Source organism: Seriola aureovittata, chromosome 11, assembly GCF_021018895.1.
Source record: "Seriola aureovittata isolate HTS-2021-v1 ecotype China chromosome 11, ASM2101889v1, whole genome shotgun sequence".
NCBI lineage: Eukaryota > Metazoa > Chordata > Actinopteri > Carangiformes > Carangidae > Seriola > Seriola aureovittata.
Genome location: NC_079374.1, coordinates 28158786 through 28185629, shown reverse-complemented (window position 1 = coordinate 28185629; position 26844 = coordinate 28158786). Strand labels below are relative to the sequence as shown.

The 26844-nt window shown below is 42.9% G+C and overlaps 1 protein-coding gene and 1 long non-coding RNA gene across 2 annotated transcripts in view; both read left to right on the top strand.

Moving 5' to 3' along the window:
- Positions 1 to 26844, top strand: part of LOC130177688 (contactin-associated protein-like 5) — a 218462-nt gene that overhangs the window by 99001 nt on the left and 92617 nt on the right. The window contains exon 6 of the mRNA XM_056389607.1: positions 6595 to 6798. Coding sequence (XP_056245582.1) covers positions 6595 to 6798 — 204 coding nt within the window. The remainder of the gene's footprint in view (positions 1 to 6594; positions 6799 to 26844) is intronic.
- Positions 17854 to 19830, top strand: LOC130177501 (uncharacterized). The gene is made up of 3 exons (XR_008829029.1): positions 17854 to 17954; positions 18790 to 18863; positions 19014 to 19830. It is a non-coding gene; the product is annotated as an uncharacterized LOC130177501 (long non-coding RNA).

Sequence of the window (26844 nt, the reverse complement as noted above, 5' to 3'; positions counted from 1 at the left end):
GGCATGGATATGTGTGCAGGAAAGCATTAGTGCATGGGCGACCTGCCAGATGAAGAAGTACCAAGACCCATGTTGCCCCCTCCAGTCTGTCCCACTGCCAGATGGCCCGTGGCAAAGTGGGAATTGACATTGTTGGACCAAGTGGCCGGAACTTGCCTTTACTCCCTCAATCACAACCACAACAATCACCACCTTCTGTCTACATTGTTTGCATAGTTTGGCAACCCTATAGAACTTGTTAGTGATAATGGGACACGTTTACTTCAAGTGAGTTTACTGAATTCCTTGCAGTGAGAGACATTACACACAGAAAAGTGCCTGTGTAATCTAATCTAATCTAATATAAATCACAATGAGTTCTTTAGGAAACCAATAGCAGCAGGGACAAAAGAGTTCTTAAATCTATTGTTACTGCATCTTAGCAGTTTGAACCTGCGACCGGATGGAAGCATTATGAACTCACTGAACAAAGGATGGCTCTGATCGGCCAGAATTTTCTGGGCCTTGTTTAGACCCTTAAGGAAGGTCATAAAGACACCCCTTACTGCCAAGCAGGAGAGGAAACCATGGAAACCATTCGTACAGGATTTCATGCTCGGGTACCGTGCAACATCACATAGCTCCACAGGGGTGTCACCATATGAACGCATGTTCAAAAGGAAGATGCACACAAAAGTGAACCGTGCTGCAGGACAAGCAGCCACGTAAGCATGTCATCTCCAAACAAAATGCGTCAAAAGCCTACACAGACTTGAGGTGAGGTACACAAGATCAAAGAGGGAAACCTAGTCAGAATAAGGAAGGCCTTCCATGTTAATAAAGGACTGTCCAAGTTCCATAGACCAGCTAGGATGATTCAGAAAGCTGGTTCAAGTGCTTATGTGCAGAAGGATTGAAGGTATTTGGAATGCAACTCATCTCTCTCTGGTCCCAGAAAGTGGAATGGACACCATCATACCCTGCTCCAGTTCCATCAGATTCTGTTTCGCTCTTCTTCTGCTCTTCGTCTGAGACACTGTTTACAGGACACACTGAGGTCAGTTTCAGATGGAGAGATTGGCTAATATGTTGTGTCTGATCTGATGTGGATATATTATTGTATTATTGTTTCACACCGTGGAATGACCTTCCCCCCAGAAACCTCACTGATCATTCAGTGTTAGTCAGTGTGTGACATGTGACCCCCCAGGGTGTCACCAGACAAAACCCGATCTCCTTCTTTGTTCTTCCTCTTCTCTCATTGGCTGGCTCAGGAGCAGTAGCTTTTCTTCCCTCTTGGTGCTTCAAGGAGAAACCAGGCTCCTAGCACCAGGTCAGAACAAGGGCTACCTGGAACAACAGCTTTCCTGCAGGTCTGCTCAAAGCAGACTGCAACACTCTTTCTCACTCTGCTTTTAAACAGAGCGTGAAAAAAGTTATCTTCAGCGCCAAAAGTCTGCCAGCTGAGCAGGAGCCACAGCAGAGTTAGCGTGGAACAGATAACTCTGTTAGAATAGCAAAGAGGAAAACAGCTAACCTCCTCTCCGATACAGAGACCACACAGCCAGACAGGACTTCACCCCAGCAGGAAGCCACCAAACTCACTGGAGTCTTCAACAACACTGGAAAAGACCTCTTTGTTTTGTTCTAAGGAATGGGTAACGTTGTAATATTTGCTTAGGTTGTGGTTATTCACACAATCAATTGGGTACTTGAATGTTCACACACATACCTGTAGTACTAGGGTTGCCACCTTCCATACAGAAAAATAAAGGATGTCCCACCAGTGGGGCTCTGCGGGGACCCGATCACCACTGGCCCAAGGGTGGGGTGCTAGTTGTGGTAAATCATAACTTAAAACATTGTTTTAATATAGTATTAACATTCATACATAAAGTTTGAATTGCTTTATTAAGAATGTTTTTAGAAAAAAGCTACATAGATTCAAGTCAGAAACTCCAAAATATATTGTACTTCAGTCAATGTTGACAAATAAACTCCATCTCTTTATCACAACTCAAAAGGCTTCTCTAGTGGTCATTTAGCTGAGTACAATAGGCCAACAAACCCTCGATCACCAGTAACACCAAGACCCTCCTCAAGAAAAAGGAGGCCTTCAGGGAGGGAGACAGGGAGAAGTTCAGTTATGTGCAACATGAGCTGAAGAAGAGATTAAAGCAGGCGGAGGAGGACTACAAAAGGAAAGTAGAGAGGAAGCTGCAGCACAACAACAGCAGAGAGGTGTGGAAGGGGATGAGGACCATCACTGGCTATAAAGAGAACAGCCAGGCAACATCACATGATGTGGACAGGGCCAATGAGCTGTTCTACAACAGGTTTGACACAGCCTCACCTGTTCTTTCTCCCACTGCTTGAGCTGCAGCTTCTCCTACGGCATATCCTTGACAACCTGACACTGCAGCGGCAACTGCCTCCACACTGGGTTCAAGTCTCCTGTCCTTTACAGCGGAGGAGGTGAGGGTCAAGTGTAGCCCAGCTGGCTGAGCCTCTCCAGAGGGTCTTCAACATAAACCTACAAACAGGGATGGTCCCGGTCCTGTGGAAAACATCATGTCTTGTTCTGGTACCTAAAGTAGGACAACCAGCTGAGATAAATGACTAAGGACCGGTGGGCCCTCACATCACACATAAAGACCCTGGAGCTTTTGGTTCTCTGCCTTCTGAGGCCACAGGTTGAACATGTACTAGACCCCCTACAGTTTGCCTACAAGGAACATATTGGAGTGGATGATGCCCTCCTTTACATGCTCCACTGGGCCCATTCTTACTTGGTTGAGCCAGGTGGTTACATGAGGATTATGTTCTTTAATTACAACAAGAACTGCCTCCTTCTGTAAACCTCCAACTCCGAGGAGATGGTTATTGACTTTCGGAGGTCTCGGCCCACCCTACAGCCAGTCAACATTCGGGGGAAAGACATTGAGGTGGTGCACACTTATAAATACCTAGGTGTGCACCTGGAAAGTAAACTGGACTGGTCCCTGAAAATGGATGCCATCTACCAGAAGGGGCAGAGCTGTCTGTTTTTCCTCAGGAGGCTCAGGTCCTTTGATGACTGCAGTGAAATGTTGCATGTTTTATCAGTCAGTGGTGGCCAGTGTACATTTTTATACTGCAGTCTGCTGGGGCAGCAGCATGTCCAACACGAACAAAAGGAGACTGGACAAGCTGGGGAAAATGGCTGGGTCTGTGCTTGGCAAGAGTCTGAACTCAGTGTTTCCTCTAGGATTTTTTTCAGCAGTGGGGGCATGCTATCGGGGGGGTGGGGGGTAGAGTCAGTGGCAGAGTGTGTGGGGGGGGGGGGGGGGGTAGAGTGGCAAAGTTTGCACCCAGGCTCATCTCTCTCCCCTGCACCTTCACCCAGCTCTCCCGCTGCTGTGCTCTCCTCCACTTTGTTTAACAACTCCTCCCTGTCTAATGTTACTTGTCTAATAAGATTACATTAAAAGAGTGAGTAACGTATCGCTAACAGCGTTATATAATTTACACTCACATCACATCTGATTACAAGTGTGAACATTAAAATACTATTTTTTACCTAACCCTCATCATTTACGAGTCAGTAAAAGGCTTATGATGCTACCTGACTAGCGTCTTCTTCATCTGTTGTCTTTCTTCTTAGAGAAGTATCTGAACAAGCTCATCTGAAAATGCAGTCAGCAGTTAATACATAATGATGTGTAGATATTAGCTTAATGCTATCAATTAGTTTACCCAAGTTAGCGTTACTGAGTTGGCTAATAAGTCTACCTTTTCTCCGGGATTTCGCTGCCTTATTCCTCACGACTACACTCTCACCTGGTGCCTGACGTGACGTCACTTTCAAGGCCGCGCTCTCGCGAGTAATTAACTCCAATAGGATCCCCCAACCACCCCACTCCCTCCCTCCCCTCCCCCCGCTGTTGCGCTCATCATCACACAGGCTGTGAAGGTGGAGAGATGTGGCGGTGGTGCATTTGCGACAATAAAAAAATAAAAATAAAAGAAATTTGAAGGCGTGGCGGCTATGATTTAGAAGTGGCGGGCCGCCACTGCTAAATGAATGTAGAGGAAACACTGGAACTCAACCCAGGACTGTTGTGAAGAGACACATGAAATATAAGATGGGGGCCATTTTCGACAATACCAACCATCCTCTCCACAACATTATGGCAGGACAGAGAGGCAACTAAAGCAGCAAATGTCTCATTTCACCTGAGCTGCAGGTTCAGGAGATCCTTTGTTCCCACTGCCATCAGGCTATACAACAACTCAGCCTAATTAAGTGGACTGGGTGCCACGGGTACTCTATTAATATTCCTCAGGCTTATTAGTGCCACGGGTGCTCAGCTCCGAGGCACTCCTCTACAGCTAGAATAGTCTGGCGCGTAACTTGTCCCGCAGCTTTGAGAAAACCCCGGTAATAATATACATCAAAACGTGCGTCTTGATTCCGAAAGGGGTGCTATGACTTTTGGTGTTAAAATTCCAATTTTTCCCAAAGTTATTCCCAAAAAACTGGGAATAAATAAAGCATTAGAAATGCATTGGAATTTTCTTTAGAAACCCACCTTTTTTCTGAGTCAACCAGCTCTCTCATACCTGCACGTAGAAATGTGATTCAAACTATAAAACGGAGGAAAACTTCTGCTCTCTCAAAAAACTGTTTTTACATAACATGTAAACTTTTCAAACTGTGAGCACTCAAAGGAGGAGTGCAAATCACTTTTTCTTCAAAGTTAGAGTGAAAGCGTCAGTTGGCTAGAGTGCGTGAAGCAGTAAAAAATAACCTTTATTTTTATTTTTAACTCGAGCTTGCGGCCAAACCGTAAAAAGGAGACAAATAATTATTTCTGAAAATGTAGACATAGTTGTTGGGATTCATAAAATGTAACCTTGACAGGCAGGGTCTGCACAAAATTTAAACGGGGGTGCCGAGTCGGGCAGCAATACCTGTCTCACTCTCATTGACACCTAATGTAATCGTCTTTTTTTTTCAAAAGAATCTCACTCTGTCTTCGCACTGAGCTTACTCACTCATTTTAAGGAATATCTGAATAAAATAGAGACTGTAGAAACTTCTGGCTTCAGTGTCTGGCACGGTCTTTTCGGTTTATGAAAAGAAGTAACGGTTTTCTCGTAATTTGCAGTTGTTTGAAGCCATGTAGAAGCCAAATGCTGGGCAGATTTTCACATTGCCATGGCAATGGCAGCTCCTGACCTGTGTGCGTGTGTGCGTGCCTAGCAACCAGATAACCAACTCTCCAAGCTCCGCTAGCTTTACATTAGCCGTGTCAGGCCAAGACTCAAAGCAGGACTCAGATGCATAGATATTCGAAAACCAAAGGCTTTTATTGATTTCACTGGAGACCTCAGACAGAGTGACAAACCAATGGCTATGAAAAAACTAGACACTAGACTCTGAATCTTAACAAAAAACACTCAAGGAGGAGGAAAAAGGAACTACTCAAAAGAAACAAACCAATAAACACAAAATGCTCCGTGCTGAGGAAAACCCTGACTATAAAAAAATAACGCAAAAAGTCTACTCACGGTACTAAGCAGAACCTGGGAAGACAAGCTTTTTGGAGGCTCTATGGTAGACAGCTCTACACAACAATAAACACACACACACTGACAGACACACAAACACATTTTATTTTTTTGATATTCACCTTCAAAATAACAGTCTCAACCAGGTAAAAAGTCAAGTCAGTTTTTATTTGTATAGTGCCAATTGACAACATAAGTTATCTCAAAGAACTTACTGGAGGTTCTGTTGGGCGTGAGGATATTGTGGTATAGCTTTATTGCAGATCAACTTCTGTTGGAGCACGTACATGTGTGTATACATGTCTTGCTATGGTTGTGGGGACTAATTTGGATTTGGAACCATCAGTGTGAGGTTATTTTCGCCAGTCGTGACAGCTTTTAAAGGCTTTTTGAGGGACAACGGCAGTGACTGAGGTCAGGGTCAGGATAAGTCTCTACGACATGAATGAAACTGAAAGTACACCCTTTGTACAGATTGAAATGTGAGGAATGAATTACACACACCAAGCAGCAGGCATATTCGACATTTTTCCAGGAAATTTCAAGTTTTAATGTTTAAATGCAGCAAAAAGTGATAATTATTTATTTGTGGTTTCCATTATAAAACCTGGTGAAATTACTTCAGTTAGCCAAACAGTTGAAATTGTTGAATCTCAATCAATAACCTGTTGAAATGTTCCAAATACTGTGTAAACTCTGCAGGTTGACTGTCCAAATAAATTTTTAATGGTGTTTTGTTGCTGTGGCTCATTAAATTGCTCTGTAGTATTGTGGTGTGTGATTTGAACCTTTTTAGTTCATGATTTTTTTCTTACGTGAAGTTGAAGCTGCAGGCCTGCACCTACACAGATGTGTTGATTTGACCCATGGTTATTTTCAGTCTGAGCTCAGCTGTGAAAAAACATGTATCTCAGATAGAAGTATCAGATTTGTGATTCTGTAGGTTCCCACACTTTTATAAGTTTAAATCATACATTGAAAACATCAGCTGTGTATCTGAGCATACAGCATGTGTTCAGGGTGTTCTACAGTTTTTATTCTGATGACTTGTCTTTCTTGTAGAGTCAGATGTGGCAGACTTTGATGGCAGAAGCTCTCTGCTGTACCGGTTCAACCAGAAGTCCATGTCCACAATGAAGGATGTGATCTCTTTGCGTTTCAAGAGCCGCCAGGCTGAGGGGGTTTTACTGCATGGGGAGGGACAGAGAGGAGATTACATCACCCTAGAGCTTCACCGAGGAAGACTGGCCCTCTACCTCAACCTAGGTGAGTCCCCATTGTTTCACAACCTCACTTTGCAAATACAGTTGTTGGATCTGAGCTCTGCCTAAATGTTGGATCTTCGGTTGTCTATCAATTTATTCATAAATTAAGAAAATATCAAGATTAAAAATATTAAATAATAACTTTAAAATGAATTTAAGTCCTTGGGGGCACCAGTCTAAACGAATAGGCAAAACAGCCAATATTGTTTCAGTCTCAAATTATTAATGTCACGGGTGCTCAGCTCCGAGGCACTCCTCTACAGCTAGAATAGCTGAGAGGAGTACCTGCACGTAGAAATGTGATTCAAACTATAAAACGGAGGAAAACTTCTGCTTTCTCCAAAACACAACATCTGTTTTTACATAACATGTAAACTTTTCAAACTATGAGCACTCAAAGGAGGAGTGGAAATCACTTTTTCTTCAAAGTTAGAGTGACAGCGTCAGTTGGCTAGAGTGCATGAAGCAGTAACCTTTATTTTTATTTTTAACTCGAGCTCACGGCCAAACTGTAAAAAGTAGACAAATAATTCTTTCTGAAAATGTAGACACAGTTGTTGGGATTCATGAAATGTAACTTTGACAGGCAGGGTCTGCACAAAATTTAAACGGGGGTGCCAAGTCCGGCAGCAATACCTGTCTCACTCTCATTGACACCTAATGTAATCATCTTTTTTTTTTTTTCAAAAGAATCTCACTCTGTCTTCGCACTGAGCTTACTCACTCATTTTAAGGAATATCTGAATAAAATAGAGACTGTAAGAAACTTCCTGCTTCAGTGTCTCTCGCGGTGCTTTCGGTTTTTGAAAAGAAGTAACGGTTTTCTCATAATTTGCAATTGTTTGAAGCCACGTAGAAGCCAAATTCTGGGCAGATTTTCACATTGCCATGGAAGCGGCAGCTCCTGACCTGACCTCTGACAGCCAAGGGCTGCGTGATGTCATCGCTACAGTGACACAGAAGATTTTTTACCTTAACCCTAACCCTATCCCGCCAGTAGCCCCCATGGCACTCAAAATTTCCCTGGAATTTTCTAGTTATAGTTAATATAGATTATTATTAATATTATTAGCGTCATTACTATTTTTATCAGTAGTAGCACTACAGTTGTCACTACATTACTATCGCTGTTACTGCGCTACTGTCACTATTATTAATATTATTATATTCATGTGTCCATACACACACAGGGTAACTAAAGACAATCTGCAAAGGGAAACAGGAGCAGGTGACTAATAGTAACTGAAACAACAGGACAGGTGAGTATTTCAGATTTACAGAGAGGTTAAAGGTGCAGTGTGAAATCCTGGCAGCTGTATCTACCAATGAGAACAGGAAGGTCAGGTGTTCTCGTGTGGGGAGTTATTATACACATACTATACTATAGAGGCACACTGCATTGACCAAAAAATAAATCAATGAGTAAATACAATTTTATGTTGAGATTGTGACTTTCAGTTTTCTGATAATAATTCACAGCTGCTGCTTAGACAAAGTATCTGTCACGACCAGGCTTAGACGCAGGACGCAGATGCAGGGTTTCAGAGTCTTTATTTGCGAAATCAGGTTTTCTTAAAGAAGAAGCGTGGTTGAAAAATTACCAAAATAATAATCGCTCCAATCGGAGGAAACAAAAAGCTGTGAAAGCATTAACTATGGAAACAAAACTAAGATCTAAAACTTAAAACAAAAAATCACTTTCTTGGAGGAATCCGACAAAATCTGTGAAAACAACTATGGTCAGAACTGTGATAAGGCTGGGGTGAACGCACATAGACGCGAACAAAGACAAACACACTGGCACAAGACAAAGGGAGACGCAGACTATTTGAACACATGGGGGTAATGGGGAACAGGTGGGGGTAATGGGGAACAGGTGGACACAATCGGAATCAGGGAAGACAATCAGACCGGTGACACTTGAGGAAGGGCAAGTGACCTGAAACGAGAGGAGAGATACTTTTCAAAATAAAACAGGAAAAAAAAACGGAGACAGGACAAAAACCCAACTTGACCTCACCGCGGTGTGACAGTATCTTTAATTTCAACTGCTTTTAATGATAAAACATAACTGGAATGATGAAGTAGAAAATATGATAAATCTGAATGTTTGCGTTTTGTTGAGATGTAGTTGTAGGAATAAGGGTAATTGATTTGCATTGAGGAGGATTCTAACTCCTGACTTCAGTATTTTTAAAAGAATGGGGCTGGACCTCTGTATTTTTGGCTAGATCCCAACAGCGGAACCAACCCTAAAAATCTGGAGAATCACCGACCAATTGACTGACTGACTAACTGACTGACTTGTCACTGAGTTGGAGTTTCTGGATCAAACAGGTTCTATTAGGGGGGTTACAGCTGCAGTGTAGCCATCTTAGCTCATGGATTTATTTATTGTTGCCATGGCACTGCATGAGTGGCAGCCTGCCACAGCAGCTCTGTACTCTTTTTTACTCTATTTTACTCTTTAGTGTGATTTGTTTTTCTTTTACTACTTAGTGTGATTTCTTCGATTACTACACCGACACTTTAAGCAAGTGCAGCTATGGGTGTTTATACTTTTACAGTCGTGTTTGCCTCTTGCTATTTTTTTTAACTTTTTGATGCAATGTCGGGAGACTCACTCTACCATGGACCCATTGTTTACACTCACCCAGCTGTTAGCTATATCCCACACACCCCTTCACTATTCTGGGCGGCAGAGATCCGGAGAAGGAGGAGAGGCTGTAGAGCTGGAGTGAAGCGCAGACGGAGGAAAAAATGGTATAAACCAGACCGTTTACCGTCTGTCATCATGGGGAACGTAAGATCACTCCCAAACAAGATGGAAGAGCTTACTGCGCTAACCCGGCTTCAGAGAGAGTCATCTTCCACCCCCTTCTCCATAACAGCTGATCAGGTGAGGTGTCAACTTAAGAAGATCAAGACAAGGAAGGCCCCAGGCTCCGGCCCCGGATGGCATCAGCCCCAGATTACTGAAGAACTGTGCAGATCAGCTCTGTGGTGTGCTCATGCACTTGTTTAATCTGAGCCTGAGCCTGGAGAAAGTACCGGCCCGGTGGAAGACCTCCTGTGTGGTCCCGCTACCTGAAACCCAGCACCCCAAGGAGCCTAACCATTTCAGGCCTGTTGTCTTGATCTCTCACCTGATGAAGATTTTGGAGAGGATCATCCTGAGTCACCTGAGACCACTGGTGAGCACACAGCTGGACCCCCTGCAGTTTGCTTACCGGCCTAGTGTTGGAGTGGACGATGCAGTGATTTACCTACTGCATAGATCACACCTGGAGGACAGTGGGAGCACTGTGAGGGTCTTTTTTTTTTTTTACTTTTCTAGTGCTTTCAACACAATCCTGCCGCCACTGCTCAGAGTGAAGTTGGAAAGTGTGGGAGTGGACCATTACTTGGCTGCATTGATGATAGACTACCTCACCAACAAACCACAGTACGTGAGGCTTCGTCACAGTGTGTCTGATGTGGTGCTCTGCAGTACAGGTGCCCCCCATGGTACGGTGCTCTCCCCTTTTCTCTTCACCCTGTATACCTCAGACTTCACACACAATACCACAAACTGCCATGTCCAGAAGTTCTCTGATGACACAGCCATTGTTGGGTTTTGATTGTGAACCCCAGGCGGAAGACATCATAGTCACACCAGTGAACATTCAGGGACTGGACATCGAGGTGGTGGAGAACTACAAGTTCCTGGGGGTTCGCCTAAGCAACAAACTGGACTGGTCCACCAACACCCACACTCTCTACAAGAAGGGTCAGAGTCGCCTTCACCTGCTGAGGAGACTGAGGTCCTCCTGTGTGGGGCTCTCCTCAGGACATTCTACGACTCTGTGGTGGCCTCAGCCATCTACTTTGCTGTGGTCTGCTGGAGAGGGGGCAGCACTGACAGGGATAGGCAGAGGCTCAACAAACTGATCCGGAAAGCAAGCTCTGACCTGGGCTGCCCCCTAGACTCTACTGAGGAAGTAGGTGACAGGAGGATGTTAGCTAAGCTGACATCCATCATGAACAATAACTCTCACCCTCTGCGTGACACTGTAGGGTCTATGAGTAGCTTCTTCAGCAGCAGACTTTTAGATCCTCGCTGTAAGAAGGAGAGGTTCCTAATAAATATATTGTATTTATTAGTGTATATTTGGTGTATTTTTGATGTATATTTCCATAGATGTTTATTCTATAGATGTTTATTTTTCTGCTGTGGTAAATGAATTTCCCAGTTTTGAGATTAATAAAGTTAATCTAATCTAATCTAATCTAATCTGGAGACTTTTCTTAACCAGACTGGTTATATACCTGGTTCATGGCTCAGGGCTACACCTGTTGTTATAGGCAGTCTACCAAGCTGCTCTGGTTTCCCGGCTGCTTGGGAACTGCAGGGAAGAGGAGGAGCACTTCCAATACACTGAGCCTCACCTCAATTACAGCAAATAAACTACTTTCATTACGTGTATCATTATTACTTAAGGAGGCAGAGGAATAACTAAACATAAAATAGCAGCGAGAGCAGGAGAGAGGGAGGGAGAGAGAGAAGTCATTGGTAACGAGGCTTCGTACTGAACCTTGTTCAATAAACTAGATATTCAGTCAGTCCGCAAACACTAAAATATGGTATTCTGTATACTGTACAGTGTATGTTTATGTGTGTGTGTCTGTCTAAACCCATAGGTATTAATAAAACGTCACCTTACATTATTAAACTTTTAATCATACCCCACAAAAACAATATTTGACATAATTGTTCATAATTATGTATTTTCCTAGCTATGTTACCACACTGAAACAAATGCACCATCTCATGGTGAGCATTTGAGCATGATTGGTTGATCTGACTGTCATCAAGGCATCTGGCCAATGGCAACTGGCCAATGACAACTGTACGCGCCTCTTACCGGTTATGTTTGAAAATACGTATTGAGTGGGAGTGCTGCTGCTGGGTGTCCACAATCAGTCCTGCTACCCGGTCGTCTGTTACCTGGATTATTTTATGTCTACCAAATTCTTATTTTGAGCGAATTTGAGTTGTAGGGTATCAAATAAGGAAGGTCTGATGGATTCTGGTCACATAAGAGAAGTTAAGTGAATTTACATCCTGCAGAAATATCAGGTAAGAAAATATCTACTCTATTATTTTTGTGACGTTTTTTTAGTTCATGTCGTTTATTTCAGATTAAATAATGCTATAGATGGATAAACAAATGTCATTAAGTATGTATGTTTATACTGCTTCATTAACGTGTATTAAAGTGAAAGCCTAACGGTGATTAGCGTGCTAGCCATAATTTGTAGCATTTTAGCATTTTTTGTAGAAGTAGCAAATTTTACTATGTTGCTAGAATGTGTTAATGTTGTCAGATGGTTTTAAGCTTAAACGAAATCAGCATGATTGGTAAATGGGTGAAGTGAATGAGTAAAGTGACTGTCTTTTACACACTTCAGTTCTGAATAGCATTTAAAAAAATGCTGAATCAGTGAAATTCGCCAGAAGCAGCAAAGAGCTGTGGGTGCAAGAGCAGAAGTGGTAAGTTTAAATGTACAGCAGGTAGTTAGCAACTGTAATGAAGAAAACAACAACATTAACTGTTCAGATAGAGCAGCAATAAACTCTACCGGTAACAGAAACCCCAGAGAGTGGCGATGAGACATCAGCATGTCAGAGGTCACTCATTGCTGTTAATAAAAGGTAATTAACTCTGAGTAAACGTAATCCTTCATGAAGATTATACTGTTTATACAGAGGTCTTTCTGTCATTTAGCTTATCTTTGTTGATATAAATGGGTTAGACAAAATAATAAAGGCACTTGGCATGGCTTCCAAGTGTTTCTATGTAGTTTCAAGGTAAACACAAGAAACTTGTGCTACAGAAAAAGGACCAGACTCAGTGAATAGCTCCCGAAGCTTAACATCGTAAGTCCTTTGATAAATGTTAATTAAGCTATACAGACTAATGAGCAGCGATGACTAACATGTCTTTGGGGTCATCAGGTGGGAACCTCCTTTCACCAGTGTTTCGTCTAGTTGGTCCCACGACACCTCCAGGAGGCTAGACAGTGATCACTGGTGTCCCAGAGTCACTCCCCTAATGCCAGCCATCACTGCTCCTCACACCACAACTATTTTCTCCTTTATCTTGCCTATGCTACCACAAACAACACTATCATCAACTAGGACAAAACAACACTAGCAGATTCAGCAAACAAAAAATCTCCTAAACAGTTCTGTTCTGTAGGACTAGATGTTTTTTTTCTAGAAAGTGGTGGCCAGTTTGAATGAGGGAGTTCGAGTCACGGAGAGATGCATTGTTAGGCTAAACACTCCCCCGCCGGATTAGTCTGTGCTCTAACTCCCCCTACTCCCCCACTCTCCAAGACAATACAACTCACCATACAACTCACCTAAAACAAACAAACTCACCTAAACAGTCAAAGACACACTACAAACCAATTCAAAGCAATACAAACAAACAATATAGGCCAACTCACCTGGACTAACCACATGGTCTCAAAGAGGCTCACGCAGGCCACACCCCCGACTCAAAAACAGTTCCTCTTCCTGGATTTCTTCCTTGCTTCTCCTAAGAGTCTGTCTATCCTAAGTGCTCCCCCTGCTGGGCCCCCAGGTACCATTGTTTCTTCTCATCCAAATCCACTAACTGGATCTTACTGCCTCATCTGACATGTCCTTTACTATTTTCCTCACACTCTGTCCACTTCCTCCTAACTCCCTCACCAAAGAGACAACAGACCTTGCTACAAATCCTCTACATCCTACTTCCACTGGACAAATCCTAACTTTCCATCCTCGCTGCTCTGCTTCTGCCCCTAACTCTACATACCTAAGCTTTTTCCTTTCATATGTTTCTACAACTAAGGCCTCCCACGGAACAGTCAGCTCTATGAAATATCCTCTCATTCTACTCCTAGACCACAAGACTATGTCAGGCCTTAGTTTTGTACTGGCTATTTACTGGGGAACAACAAGCTTTCCTCCTAAATCTACCTGCATTTCCCAATCACAAGCATCCTCTAAGCTGCCTTGCCTCCTTGCTGTCTTACTAACTTTCTCTCCCTCTTGAACAAACTTGATTGCAACTCTCTTTATTTTAGACCCTCCTAAATTTGCCTGCCTCCGTAAATCTTCAATTCCTGCAGCTAAGCTTTTTAAAACCTGGTTATGTTGGCACGTATACCGCCCTTGCGACACACTAACCTTACAGCCTGACAGAATTTGCTTTAAAGTTGCAGTACCTGAACACAATGAACATAGCGGGTCTCCATTTACCCAGCGTTTTAGGTTCTGGGGAGTTGGCAATACATCATATGTTGCCCCTATCAAAAATCTAATACTACTTTCCTCCATACTCCACAGCTCTTTCCAGCTAAGCTTTTTCTTGTCTACACCTTCCCAATTCAACCACTGCTTAGCCTGGGCCACTGCCTTTGCACCCCTTAATATTTCCTCCTGTCTACGAACCTGCTCCACAACTAGCTTTCTCTTCTCTTTGGGACCTGCTCTACTCCACATCGGTTTGCCTGGGCCAAGCCCCAAGCCTCCCCGGCCTATTTGGACATTACCCACAATCTCTGTATGCCTGAGCGTTGCTTCCGCCTCCTGCACTGCTGTGCTTGGATTCCATTTTCTCCCCTTGATTGGGTTTGGAACCACCTTACTAACTACCACATCTTTACTCCCAGATAACAGGAGCTCTGTCCTAACCTTAGTACATTTAAACTCCTCCACTAGACTAGTTACTGGGAGCTGAAGTATGCCTTTCCCATACAGTGCCACCGTACTTAAACATCTAGAAACACCTAGCCACTTCCTAATGTAAAAGCTAACTAATCTTTCCATTTTTCTGCAGCAGATAATGAAATCTCATATACAGACAGTGGCCACATCAACCTGGGAAATAACCCTAACAACAGACACCACAACTTCAACTTTCCTGGAAGCCCTGATTTATCTATTCTATCCAGTCCACAACATCTTTCCGAAACTGCACTACCTGTTCTCAGTAGCAGTAGTTTTGTGTTGACATATCAGTTCCGAATATTTCTGACCCTTTGATTACTAATGATCGGAATCAGCACTGAAGAAAAACATATTGGTCCATCCATATCACTGTTAGACAATTTAGGCTAATTCTCTCCTTGATTAATTAATGTTTTATTCAATTAATACCAAGCAATACACCATGAATGAATGAATCCAAGTTTATGTTCTAAGTTCTATGTGCTTCTATACAGTACATAATATATACAGTTCATCATACTATTTGCCATGTTTTTAAAAAAAAAAATCCTAATAAGTCCAACAGATTGAATGATAATTTTCTGATCATAGGTACTTTCTTCATCTCTAATGTGGTGTTCCTTAACTAGTTATGAAATAAGTACAATAAAGTAATTTGATAAACATGACCTACTCTGTCTCTGTCCAATCTGCTAAGATCAAGAACTGTCGGGTGAGATGCTGTGATGCATTGTGGGGGTTTTCGTATCAACAACTTCACTTCAGGCCTTTCTTCAGCCTTGCAGGTAGCACTCTTCCAAAAACACATATTTACACCTGATATAAACAGATGGATTTACTCACTGGTGTTAAATATCTTTGGTTTGATCTGAAGTTAATGTAAACGTCGATGTGTGTAGGGTAGATGGCAGTCACTGTACTAGAACCCTCCCCAAGAAGTATGGTGTGCAGTTACTGATCACAACAGCATGGAAGTTATTAGTAAGAAACCTGTCAAATATTCAAAGGTAACAGCTCTGAGATATAACTGAATATTCTTTGGTGTGTCCAACTGTATTTAACACAGCCAAGGACCCACAGCAGTACATTACCTGTGGGATCATGAGAATACTGAAGAACCAGGAGTGACAATATATCACCAAATGGTGGGGTACAGAATTAAGTGTTTGTGATTTAAGAGCACTGTCCACCATCGTTTAAGAAAATGTTTGACTGAAATAAAAGGTCTTTAGTTTGGTTTTAAAATAACACAATAATGGGGCAAGTTTAAGCAGGTAAACTGTTTTAGGTGCATAGATGCTAAAAGCCATCTCACTACACTTTGAAAATGCTCTAGGTTCATGGAGATTTCCAACTTGTGATCTGCTGGGATTTTAAACTAATAGCATGTCTGAGATTTACTGTGAAGCCAGACCAGTGAGTGCTTTGTGGACCAAAAGGAGGATTTTTTAAATTGTATTCTGAAAACAACAAGTAGCCAGGGAAGGTTTCAGAGAAGAGAGTTATGTGGTCAGATTTTTCGCTGGACCGCAGTGAGTTTGAGAGTTGAGTTTTACTGTCAGGTCAGCTGAATAACGTGACATTAGTCATGAAGTTACACCATTGGTCTGTTGACTTGTTTTTACGTACTGGTCTGGACTCCAGGTATTCACAGATCAGCGGTCTGTGTTGCTTTTTTCTTACTGTTCAGCTGAATGACGTTTTCTGTCATGTAGTGGTTAATCTTTTCCAAGCAGCTGACTAGGAAGTGAATGAGCCCTATCTTTCACCTGGAGTGAAGCGCAACTCAAGTGTCCTTGCTAGTTTCGGACTGATACAGTTGTCATTTTTCCATCCGGTGCACACCTTGTTTAAATAGCCAGTTGTCTAAATTGACCAACAAAAACCTGGTCTTAAGTAAATGGCACAATATTTCGCCATTATTTTAAGGGCACATTTTCAATATGCGCCTACATAGGTGGATGTACAGCGTACCTATTTAGCACAATCAGAATGTTCTGAAAATGAGCTTCAGATGTTTGATGTTTAGTCAGGTGGAACATTAGAATGCAGCCACAGAAGGTCAGAACATTCTTTGTCGGTACAGATAATTTAAATAACATTTGTTTAAGCTTTATTAAAGTAATGGTAGAAAAAAAAATTAAATCATACTTTTTAAGGACTTTACAGTGAATCTTAGTGTCTCCTGTTATTTTTTTCCCCCCAGATGCACCAAGGATCCAGCTGATTAATAGCAGTTTGAAGGTGGATTTTTCTTCATCTGCTACGTTGCACCATCACTTCTGGTATAGATTCATTGACTTTTGTGGTATGTTGTGATTTTACTTATTAATACACTGTATAGTTGGGATTCTGACATAAAAGATAGTACAAATGTTTGTCCACATATGTTGTTAGAATTATATGGAGAGTATTGTGGAAAACAAGATAAAACTGAATTGAAAAATACAAGCTAAAAAACAACCCCAACCACAACCCCCTAAGCTCCACAGCACACTTCTTTCAGAGGTGAAATCATGAACTCCTCATTATAGTAACCTTAACGAGGCAAGATAAACCAATGGAGAAATGCCAGTTTTAGTTTTTTAAATCATCCTGGGGGGCTCTGAAGAACTATTTGTGAATAATGAGTTGATATTGTAAATTTACATCTGAATATATTAAATAAAAGTGTTATAAAGTCAATAGTGGTGTGTATGTTACTTGGAATTAAGTTTCCAACCCCAGCTTAGTTGAAAGACAGGTTTTTAACATTACGTTACATACTTAAAGATTAAATGTTACCACAAATACAGCAAGTTTACTTTGTCTTCCAAAACAAAAGGTTTACTTTACAATATTAAGCATGTGTTAATATTTAATTGAATGACAACTTATTTTATTATTAGGAAAAATTTTCTCTACAAAGACTTTAGTGGTGTCACTTTATTGATGGTGTTTGATTCTAATAAGTTAGAAAAAATCTGTAAAATAAGTTTTTCTCTGCAGAACTACGAGTGGGATCACTGTATTAAAGGTGTTTGGTCAGTTAGCTAACAAAGACAAGAAGGACTTTCATGACAACTGCACTTGGGATTGATCAATTATCGGCCTGGCCGATTAACGGTGGCAATATTAAGCATTTTTCCAATATTGGAATTGAAACCCCACACTTAAACATAGACAATCTATTCTTTAAATCTCAATACAAAACATTATGAAAAGATAGGAAAATGTGTGACACTGATCTGTCAACATACAGTCTATGGTGTAATGGTTATTGTTTTTACTACTTCAGGTACTTCATCTAGTGAGCAGTGATTCAGAGGGCATGTCAGTAGGTGATGGTGATACCGATGAAAGAGAGGCTCCTCATGTTGCACAAATACATGCTGGACCACCTGGACCTCACGGTATGTTGTGACATTTTATCTTTCAGTTTACACGACATTGAGTGCCTTCCATTTAAATAACATGGAAGTTGTAATACTGACCACAAATTACATACGCCACTGAGTTGGCTGCGTACGTATACGTATTAAACTTCGCTATGCCATGGCCACCCCACACTAGCTTTGTGTCCTATCTTGGCCACCCCAGTAAAAATGTCCTGGATACGCCACTGACTACTATTACCTTTAACACCCTCTCATACCCAAAGGAGGGTCTCAAAGAATCACAGACCCCTGTCATAAACCGTCCTACATTCCAACCTGAACTGATAACCATTGTTCTACATTTTAAAGTATGTTTAAAATATCATTGAACTAAATGTCTCATCACAATGTAATTCATTTATTATTATTCTGGAAAGATTTTCATGAATTATAGCTCAAATTTAAGTTCCTAAGCCCAAAAGGAAGCTGAACTATATTTAATCAGTTCCTAGGTAAATATCCACCGCATTACACTACTGCCATCTAGGTACCACTCTGGATCCCTTATCCTCTAGGGAATTAAACTAAATAATCTAATACATCACTTTACTATTACTATTTGATGTCGTAGCTTTAGCCATGTATTTGTGTGATTAAGAATTGTTATCTTTGTGTTAGTCAATGTATTCCATGTGTACTATCATCCCACGATATATATTGTTATTCCAGTTATATATTCCTAGCAATGTAGTCCATGTAAGATGTTTTTAAATATGAATGGGCAGTGGTGGGAGTAGGATACGCAACACTTGCACGTAAAACCAAATTAAATAAAAGAAACGTAAGATTTTATTTCTCTCTTTCTCTATAGAAACAAAGAAAAGAGAAGGAAAAATCTAAGGGGTGGTGATAACTGTTAAACCTTCCAAATCGAATCACACACAGGTGTGTATCAAGACATTTTTCCTTTTTGACAGACCCACATTTTTGTAAAGGTTTTGTGTTGTTGGCCAATTCCTTCCAAAGTTGTCTGGCAAAAGTCAATTAAACACAAAAGCTTATTCTGCCACCAACCTCCACCCCTCCGGCTACTAGACTGACCAGGACCGGCTGACCAGATCTTGAGAGTGCATACGGAAGAAAGTCTGCTGGCAGACTGCGCCGGCGCTGAACCCACCAAGACATTGGCAGAGCTGTCACCCCTGGTGACATCTCTCTCCAAGAGAGCCACTTAGAGCATGGCGTCCCAGTTACCTGGCATCCTTAACCAAGATCTCAACAGCACGCCACAACTCAAAGTAGGCAACTCCATCCTCTGCTTCGAACTGGGTTGATGTCGGAATAATCTTAGTTTCCGACCTAATAATTATAATTCCTTACCGTTCACAATAAATATGCTACACATAGCTGAATTTATTCTCTTCCCCCATCGCCCAATATCATTGCTAATTCAGCTGGTAGAAATAGGTATTGTTAGATATAGTTTCGTATTCATTATCATTGTTTATTGTATTTCACCTGTGCCTAGAAAATAAATCTTATTAACTTGACCCAGTTGTTGCCCTGTGTTTCCTTGAAGTGGAGATCGGAGATCAATGTAATCGAGAAATCACAATGTTTGATGTGAGATTGATCAACCTAATCCATAACTAATCAAGTTGTCCTCCATGTGGATGTCATGCGGTGAGGTCAAGTTGGGGTTTTGTCCTGTCTCCATGTCTTGTCATTTCCTGTTTTATTTTGAAAAGTAACTCTCCTCTCGTTTCAGGTCACTTGCCCTTCCTCATGTGTCACCTGTCGGAGTGTCTTCCCTGATTCCTGATTGTGTCCACCTGTTTCCCATTGCCCTCATGTGTCTTATAGTCTGCGTCTCCCTTTGTCCTGTGCCAGAGTGTTTCGTTCCGTTCGTGCACCCCAGCCAGTCGTCACAGAGCTTGTCTTGTGTCTGCCTTGTTGTACGTATTCTTTACCTCCATGCGAGTGATTTGTTTTGTTTGTAGTTTCATAGTTTAGAGTCATCTGTTCCTGTCAAGTTTATAGCAATTTTTGTAGCCTCCTTTGGAGTGAATTTTTGTTCTAGTTGTAGATTCTTAGGTGTAATTGTAGAGCCTCCATTTTTGAGAGCGCTCTTATTTTGTCTTTATACTGTAGTGTTTCGGTTTTCCTCCTCAGGGAGAGATTCAGTGTTCATAGTATTTAGCTTTTGTCTTCCTCCTTGTGGAGTGATTTTCTGTTGGTTTATTCCGTTTGTTTCTGCAGTTTTGTCCCTCTATTTGGAGTGGGTTTTGTTTATTAGATTATTTTCTTCCTGATTATTTTAGTCTTATGACTTGATAGTATAAATTTCATAGCTGGATTATTTTGTCACTCACAGCCGAGGTTGGAGAAATATAAATAAAGTCTGCCTTATTGGACACACTGCATCTGAGTCCTCTTTCTAGTCCAGGCCTGACAGTGGACTGGTGCCCCCTTTTCAACAAGAGCAAGTTCTACATTGTGGTATTCACGCTACGATAGATAGATAGATAGATAGATAGATAGATAGATAGATAGATAGATAGATAGATAGATAGATAGATAGATAGATAGATACTTTATTTATCCCCTAAGGGAAATTCATGTGTCCATTAGCTCATTGTAAAAAAACAAACAAACAAAAAAAAAACAGTTAATGATAAATAAACAATAATAATTAGATTAGTCCACTTCCTTTGGCTGAGGTGTTCTACAGCAGGGGTGTCAAACTCATTTTGGTCTGGGGGCCGCATACAGCTTAATCTGATCTCAAGGGGGTCAGACCAGTAAACTCATTCCAAAATTACATAGAACTAACTGTAAGTCCACTTTTTTTCTTTGTATTAGTGCACAGAAGAAATAAATTATAAAAATCTTTACATTAAATTAATTGTCCTTTTACACTTCTACTCAGTTTAACATTTATTTAAGTGCATTATACATAAAAAAAACTTTAAAAACATTTAGTCAACAGTTTTGTGGAACTTAAAAACACTGCCCTGTATGTTAAAATACACTAACCTCATCTAAATTTAGAAATGAATGAATTCAAAATCCATTTTCCACATCTAGGAAGCAATTCTGAACACATAAATTGAGGCCACACACTTGAAATCTTAAGTGGCAGCTGTTTTAAACAGACATTTGATGAAGTAAATTTGGCCCCTTCCTTGTTAATGCATAAAATGTAAACAAAAAAAAAACTCACATAGATAACATATGTGGCATGCATAAGACATAATATTTTACTTAACAATACTCTTCTCTTGTAAATCTGTTTCTTACTACCACTGACTTTCACAGCAATTACTAGAGCAAATATTCACATTTGTTTATTTTATAGTGCAACGTTCAAAGCAGCCATAGAATTTAGTCTTGCTCAGTATTATCAGGCATCATATCCTGAGTAGCAGCCAGTTTCAGAATCTCATTTAAGTGCTTATGTGTGAGCTTTGAGCTTAGCTTCAATTTATTAATGTTCATTAGTGAGAAAACTTGCTCACAAAGGTAGGTAGTCCCAAACATGGACAACATTTTTGCAGCCAGTGCTGTCAATTTAGGATAGCGTGGTAGGAGATACTTGTAAAATGTGTCTGAGCCCACAGAGGCAAATTTGTCCTTCAATTCTACATCACACTGCAAATCAATGATTTCAAGTTGCATGTCAACACGCACATCAGAAGCTCTGACTGTGAATGGTGAGCGAAAAACTGCGAATTCTGTCTCGAGTTCGCTAAAGACCTGAAATCGTTTCTCAAACTCCCTCAGCAACCCTGAAATCTTGTCCTTGTACTGTTTCACGTCAGGATTAACGCTTGCTGCGCACACATCTCGGAGACAGGGAAAATGAGCAGGGTCTCCGCTTGCTATCTGCGTCTCCCATAACGTGAGCTTTAAGTTGAATGCTGTCATAATACCGTGTTACAATTTTTTTGCGTCCCTGCAACCTTCTTTTCAGATTATTCAAGTGCTCTGTAATATCAACCATAAATGCAAGGTCCTGCAGCCAAAGTGGGCACTGTAATTCCTTAACAGGTTTTCCTTTTTTCTCCATAAATTGTCCGATTTCCCCACGTAGATCAAAGAAGCGCTTCAGCACAGCACCTCTGCTTAACCATCTTACCTCAGTGTGGTATGGCAGACCATGGGTAATGTTACAGTCACTGAGAAGGCTGTCAAACTGACGATGATTGAGACCTCTGGCTCGGATGAAATTAACAGTTCGGACAACCACCTCCATGACGTGATCCATTTTTAAGGACTTGCAGCATAATGCCTCCTGATGCAAAATGCAATGAAATGTCCAAAAATCACCCCCTCCATTTGCGGCTTGTACTTTCTCTCTGAACTTGGTCACAACACATGCTTTTTTCCCGATCATTGACGGCGCACCATCAGTGGCCAGGCTTATGGCGCGGGACCAGTCCGCCCCGACCCTGTCCAGTGCTCCAACAACGGAGCGGAAAATACGTTTGACACCCCTGTTCTACAGCCTGATGGCAGTAGAAACAAAGGATCTCCTGAACCTCTCTGTTCTGCAGCACAGTGAGATGAGACATTTGCTGCACCTGTAGCTGCTTCTCTGTCCTGCCAGAATGTTGTGGATAGGATGGTTGGTATTGTCTAGGATGGCCTCCATCTTACATCGCATGCATCTCTCCACAACAGTCCTGAGTGAGTCCAGACTCCTGCCAAGCACAGACCCAGCCTTTTTCACCAGCTGTTCCGTCTCCTTGTGTTCATATCTGACATGCTGCTGACCAGGCCCTGGCCACCACTGACTGATAAAACATGCAGCATTTCACTGCAGATGTCAAAGGACCTGAGCTTCCTGAGGAAGAGGCTCTGCCCCTTCTGGTAGATGGCATCTGTGTTCAGGGACCAGTCCAGTTTACCTTCCAGGTGCACACCTAGGTATTTATAAGTGTGCACCACCTCAATGTCCTTCCCTCAAATGTTGACTGGCTGATAGGTGGGCTTAGACTTCCAAAAGTCAATGACCATCTCTTTTGTCTTGGAGGTGTTCAGAAGGAGGTAGTTCTTGTCCATTCACTGAAGACCATCGTCAGATCCCTGCCCTCCTCTTCCTGCCCATTCGTCTTGTCGTGTAATCCACAATCCAGGACGTGAAGCAGGGATCAACCCCCATCCCTTGTCTTTAAGAATGTGGGGTTGGATGGTGTTAAATGCACTTGAAAAATCAAAGATCAAAAATCAAAGAACATAATCCTGATGTAACTACCTGGTTCATCCAAGTAAGAATGGACCCGGTGGAGTATATAAAGGACGGCATCATCCAATCCAATATGTTCATTGTAGGCGAACTGTAGTGGGTCTAGTGCATGTTCAACCTGTGGCCTCAGAAGGCAGAGAAGCAGCTGCTCCAGGGTCTTCATGAGTGATCATGTGTGATGTGAGGGCCACTGCTCTGTAGTCATTTATATCAGCTGGTCATCCTACTTTAGGTACTGGAACAAGACATGATGTTTTCCACTGGACCGGGACCCTCCCTGTTTGTAGACTTAAGTTGAAGATCCTCTGGAGAGGCTCAGCCAAGCTGCACAGTCCTTTAACAGCCTCGGACACACACTATCCGGGCCTGCTGCTTTTTTAGCCTCTTGAGCTCTGCTCTTACCTCTTCCTCTGTAAAGGACAGGAGACTTGACCCCAGTGTGGAGGGAGTTGCAGGCTGTGAAGAAGATGCCGTACAAGAAGCTGCAGCTGAAGAAGTGGGAGTGAGAACAGGTGAGGTTGTGTTAAACCTGTTGTAGAACAGGTCATTGGCCTGATGATAATGTTCAGTTTGTAATAAAATTGTTTCAGACAGTTGTTGATTCAACTGTATGATCATTTTGGAGGATGTAGTGTGAGGAGCTGTTGAACTATGTTACATTATTGTCAGGCCTGGACTAGAATGAGGACTCAGATGCAGAGTGTCAATAAGGCAGTCTTTATTGAAATACTGCTACCTCGAGAGGGAGTGACAAATAAAACCAACTATGAAAAAATTATGCTATTCGGGAAGAATCTAATAAACAAAACCCACTCCAACTGGAGGGATAAAACTGCTGAAACAAAAAAGGAATAAACCAACAGAAAATCACTCCACAAGGAGGCTACAAAAACTGCTATGAACTTGACAAAAAAAAAAAAAAAAAAAAAAAAAAAAAAACTCTATTCTATGAAATTACAAACAAAAACTCACTCACAAGGAGGTAAAGACGAAGTATAATGCAAAGACAAGGCAAGGCATGGACTGTGATAGTAGGCTGGGGTGCACGACTGGAACGAGACACTCTGGCACAAGACAAAGGGAGACGCAGACTATAAGACACATGAGGGCAATGGGAAACAGGTGGACACAATCAGGAATCAGGGAAGACACTCAGACAGGTGACACATGAGGAAGGGCAAGTGACCTGAAACGAGAGGAGAGTTACTTTTCAAAATAAAACAGGAAATGACAAGACATGGAGACAGGACAAAACCCCAACTTAACCTCACCGTGTGACAGTACCCCCCCCTCTAGGGCCGACTCCCGACGGCCCAGGCTGTTCAGGGTGGTCCCTATGAAAGTCCTCTATGAGGCTCAGGTCTACAATGTAGCGGGAAGGGATCCATTGTCTTTCCTCAGGTCCATAGCCTTCCCAATCCACCAGGTATTGTCTACCCCGGCCACGTACCGCCAACAACTGCTTGACCTTATAAACTGGACCGCCGTCTACCACTTCAGGTGGCGGCGGAGGTGTGGCAGCTGGGAGCATCCGACTCTCCTTCGCAGGTTTGATCTGGCTCACGTGGAAGGTAGGGTGAACACGAAGGGATCGAGGCAGGCGAAGGCGGACAGCTGCAGGACCGATGATCTTGGTGATGGGGAACGGACCAACGAACCGTGGCGCCAGCTTCTTGGAGGGAACCCTGACGTGGAGATCCTTAGCCGACAGCCACACCCTCTGACCTGGCTGGTAGGCTGGGGCAGGTCGTCTCTTGCGGTCTGCAGCCTTCTTGACTCGGTCCCCTTGGCGAATTAACACCTGCCAGGCGGCTGCCCAGATACGGCGACAGCGACGAATCACGGCATGAGCGGAGGGCACTGACACCTCGGGCTCGTTGTCTGCAAACACAGGGGGCAGATAACCAAATACACATTCAAAAGGTGAGAATCCTGTGGCTGAGGTGGGCAGTGAATTGTGGGCATACTCGACCCAGACCAGGTGTTTGCTCCAGGAGGAGGGATTCTGGGCGACTAGACACCGAAGGCCGGTTTCCAGTTGTTGGTTGAGGCGTTCAGTCTGGCCATTGGCCTCCGGGTGGTAACCTGAAGTCAGGCTGGCCTTAGCCCCAATGAGTCGACAGAACTCCCTCCAGAACCGGGAAGTAAACTGGGGCCCCCGGTCAGAGACAATGTCCTTGGGAAATCCATGAATCCTGAAAACATTGTTCATCATGATCTCTGCCGTTTCCTTGGCGGAGGGCAGTTTCGGCAAAGCAATGAACCTAGCCATCTTGGAAAATCTATCCACCACTGTGAGTACAGTGGTGTTACATTGAGAGACCGGGAGCCCCGTGACAAAGTCCATGGAGATGTCAGACCATGGTCTGGAGGGGATGGGGAGCGGCTGCAAAAGCCCAATACGTGACCTGGAGGATGTCTTGTTTCGGGCGCAGACCGAACATGCCTCTACGTACTCCCGGACCTCCGGCTCCATGGATGGCCACCAGAACCTCCGAGAGATGGCGAACATTGTCCTCCGAACTCCCGGATGGCAGGAAAGCAGTGAGGTGTGCGCCCAGTGGATCACCTGTGGGCGCAACTCAACCGGGACAAACAAGCGATTCTCTGGGCACCCACTAGGTGGCGGAGCCTCACCATTAGCCTGCTTGACCTCATTTTCTATCTGACAAGTCACCGCTCCAACCACACAGGTTAGTGGGAGGATAGTTTCTGGTTCCTTGGCAACAGGCTCGGGGTCAAAGAGTCGAGACAGGGCGTCTGGTTTGACGTTGCGAGACCCCGGCCTGTAAGAGAGGGAAAAAGAAAAACGGTTAAAAAAAAGAGACCACCTGGCCTGGCGAGAATTAAGTCTCTTGGCCTTTCTAATATATTCAAGGTTTTTGTGATCAGTCCAGACTATAAATGGATGGTTAGCCCCCTCAAGCCAATGTCTCCACTCCTCCAGAGCGACCTTGACCGCCAGCAGCTCCCGGTTGCCGACATCATAGTTCCGCTCAGCTTTGGACAGCCGTCGTGACAAGAAGGCACAGGGATGCATCTTACCATCCTGCTCCGACCTTTGAGAGCGAACAGCCCCGATCCCTTCGTTGGAGGCATCTACTTCGACTACAAACTGTCACTGGGTGTCTGGCATGGTGAGGATGGGAGCCGAGGTAAAGCGACGCTTGAGGGTCTGGAAGGCTGTCTCCGCCTCTGGAGACCAGTGGAAACGCACCTGAGAGGAAGTAAGAGCATGGAGAGGGGCAGCTATTGCGCTAAAGCCCTTGATAAACCGCCTGTAAAAGTTAGCGAAACCGAGAAACTGCTGAACCTTCTTGCGGCTATCAGGTGTGGGCCACTCGGCTACAGCGCTAATTTTAGCCGGGTCCATCTGCACTCTTCCAGGGGCTACAATGAAGCCCAGGAAGGAGACGGTGTCGGCATGGAACTCACTCTTTTCTGCTTTGACATAGAGATTATTTTCCAACAATCTTTTAAGTACTCTGGTTACATGGTCTTGGTGTGAGTCAAGGTCAGGGGAGTAAATGAGAATATCATCAATGTAGACATAAACAAAATGGTCAAGAAAATCCCTGAGTACCTCATTAATCATGGCTTGGAACACCGCAGGCGCATTGGTTAACCCGAACGGCATGACCAGGTACTCGTAATGACCATTTGGTGTGTTAAAACCTG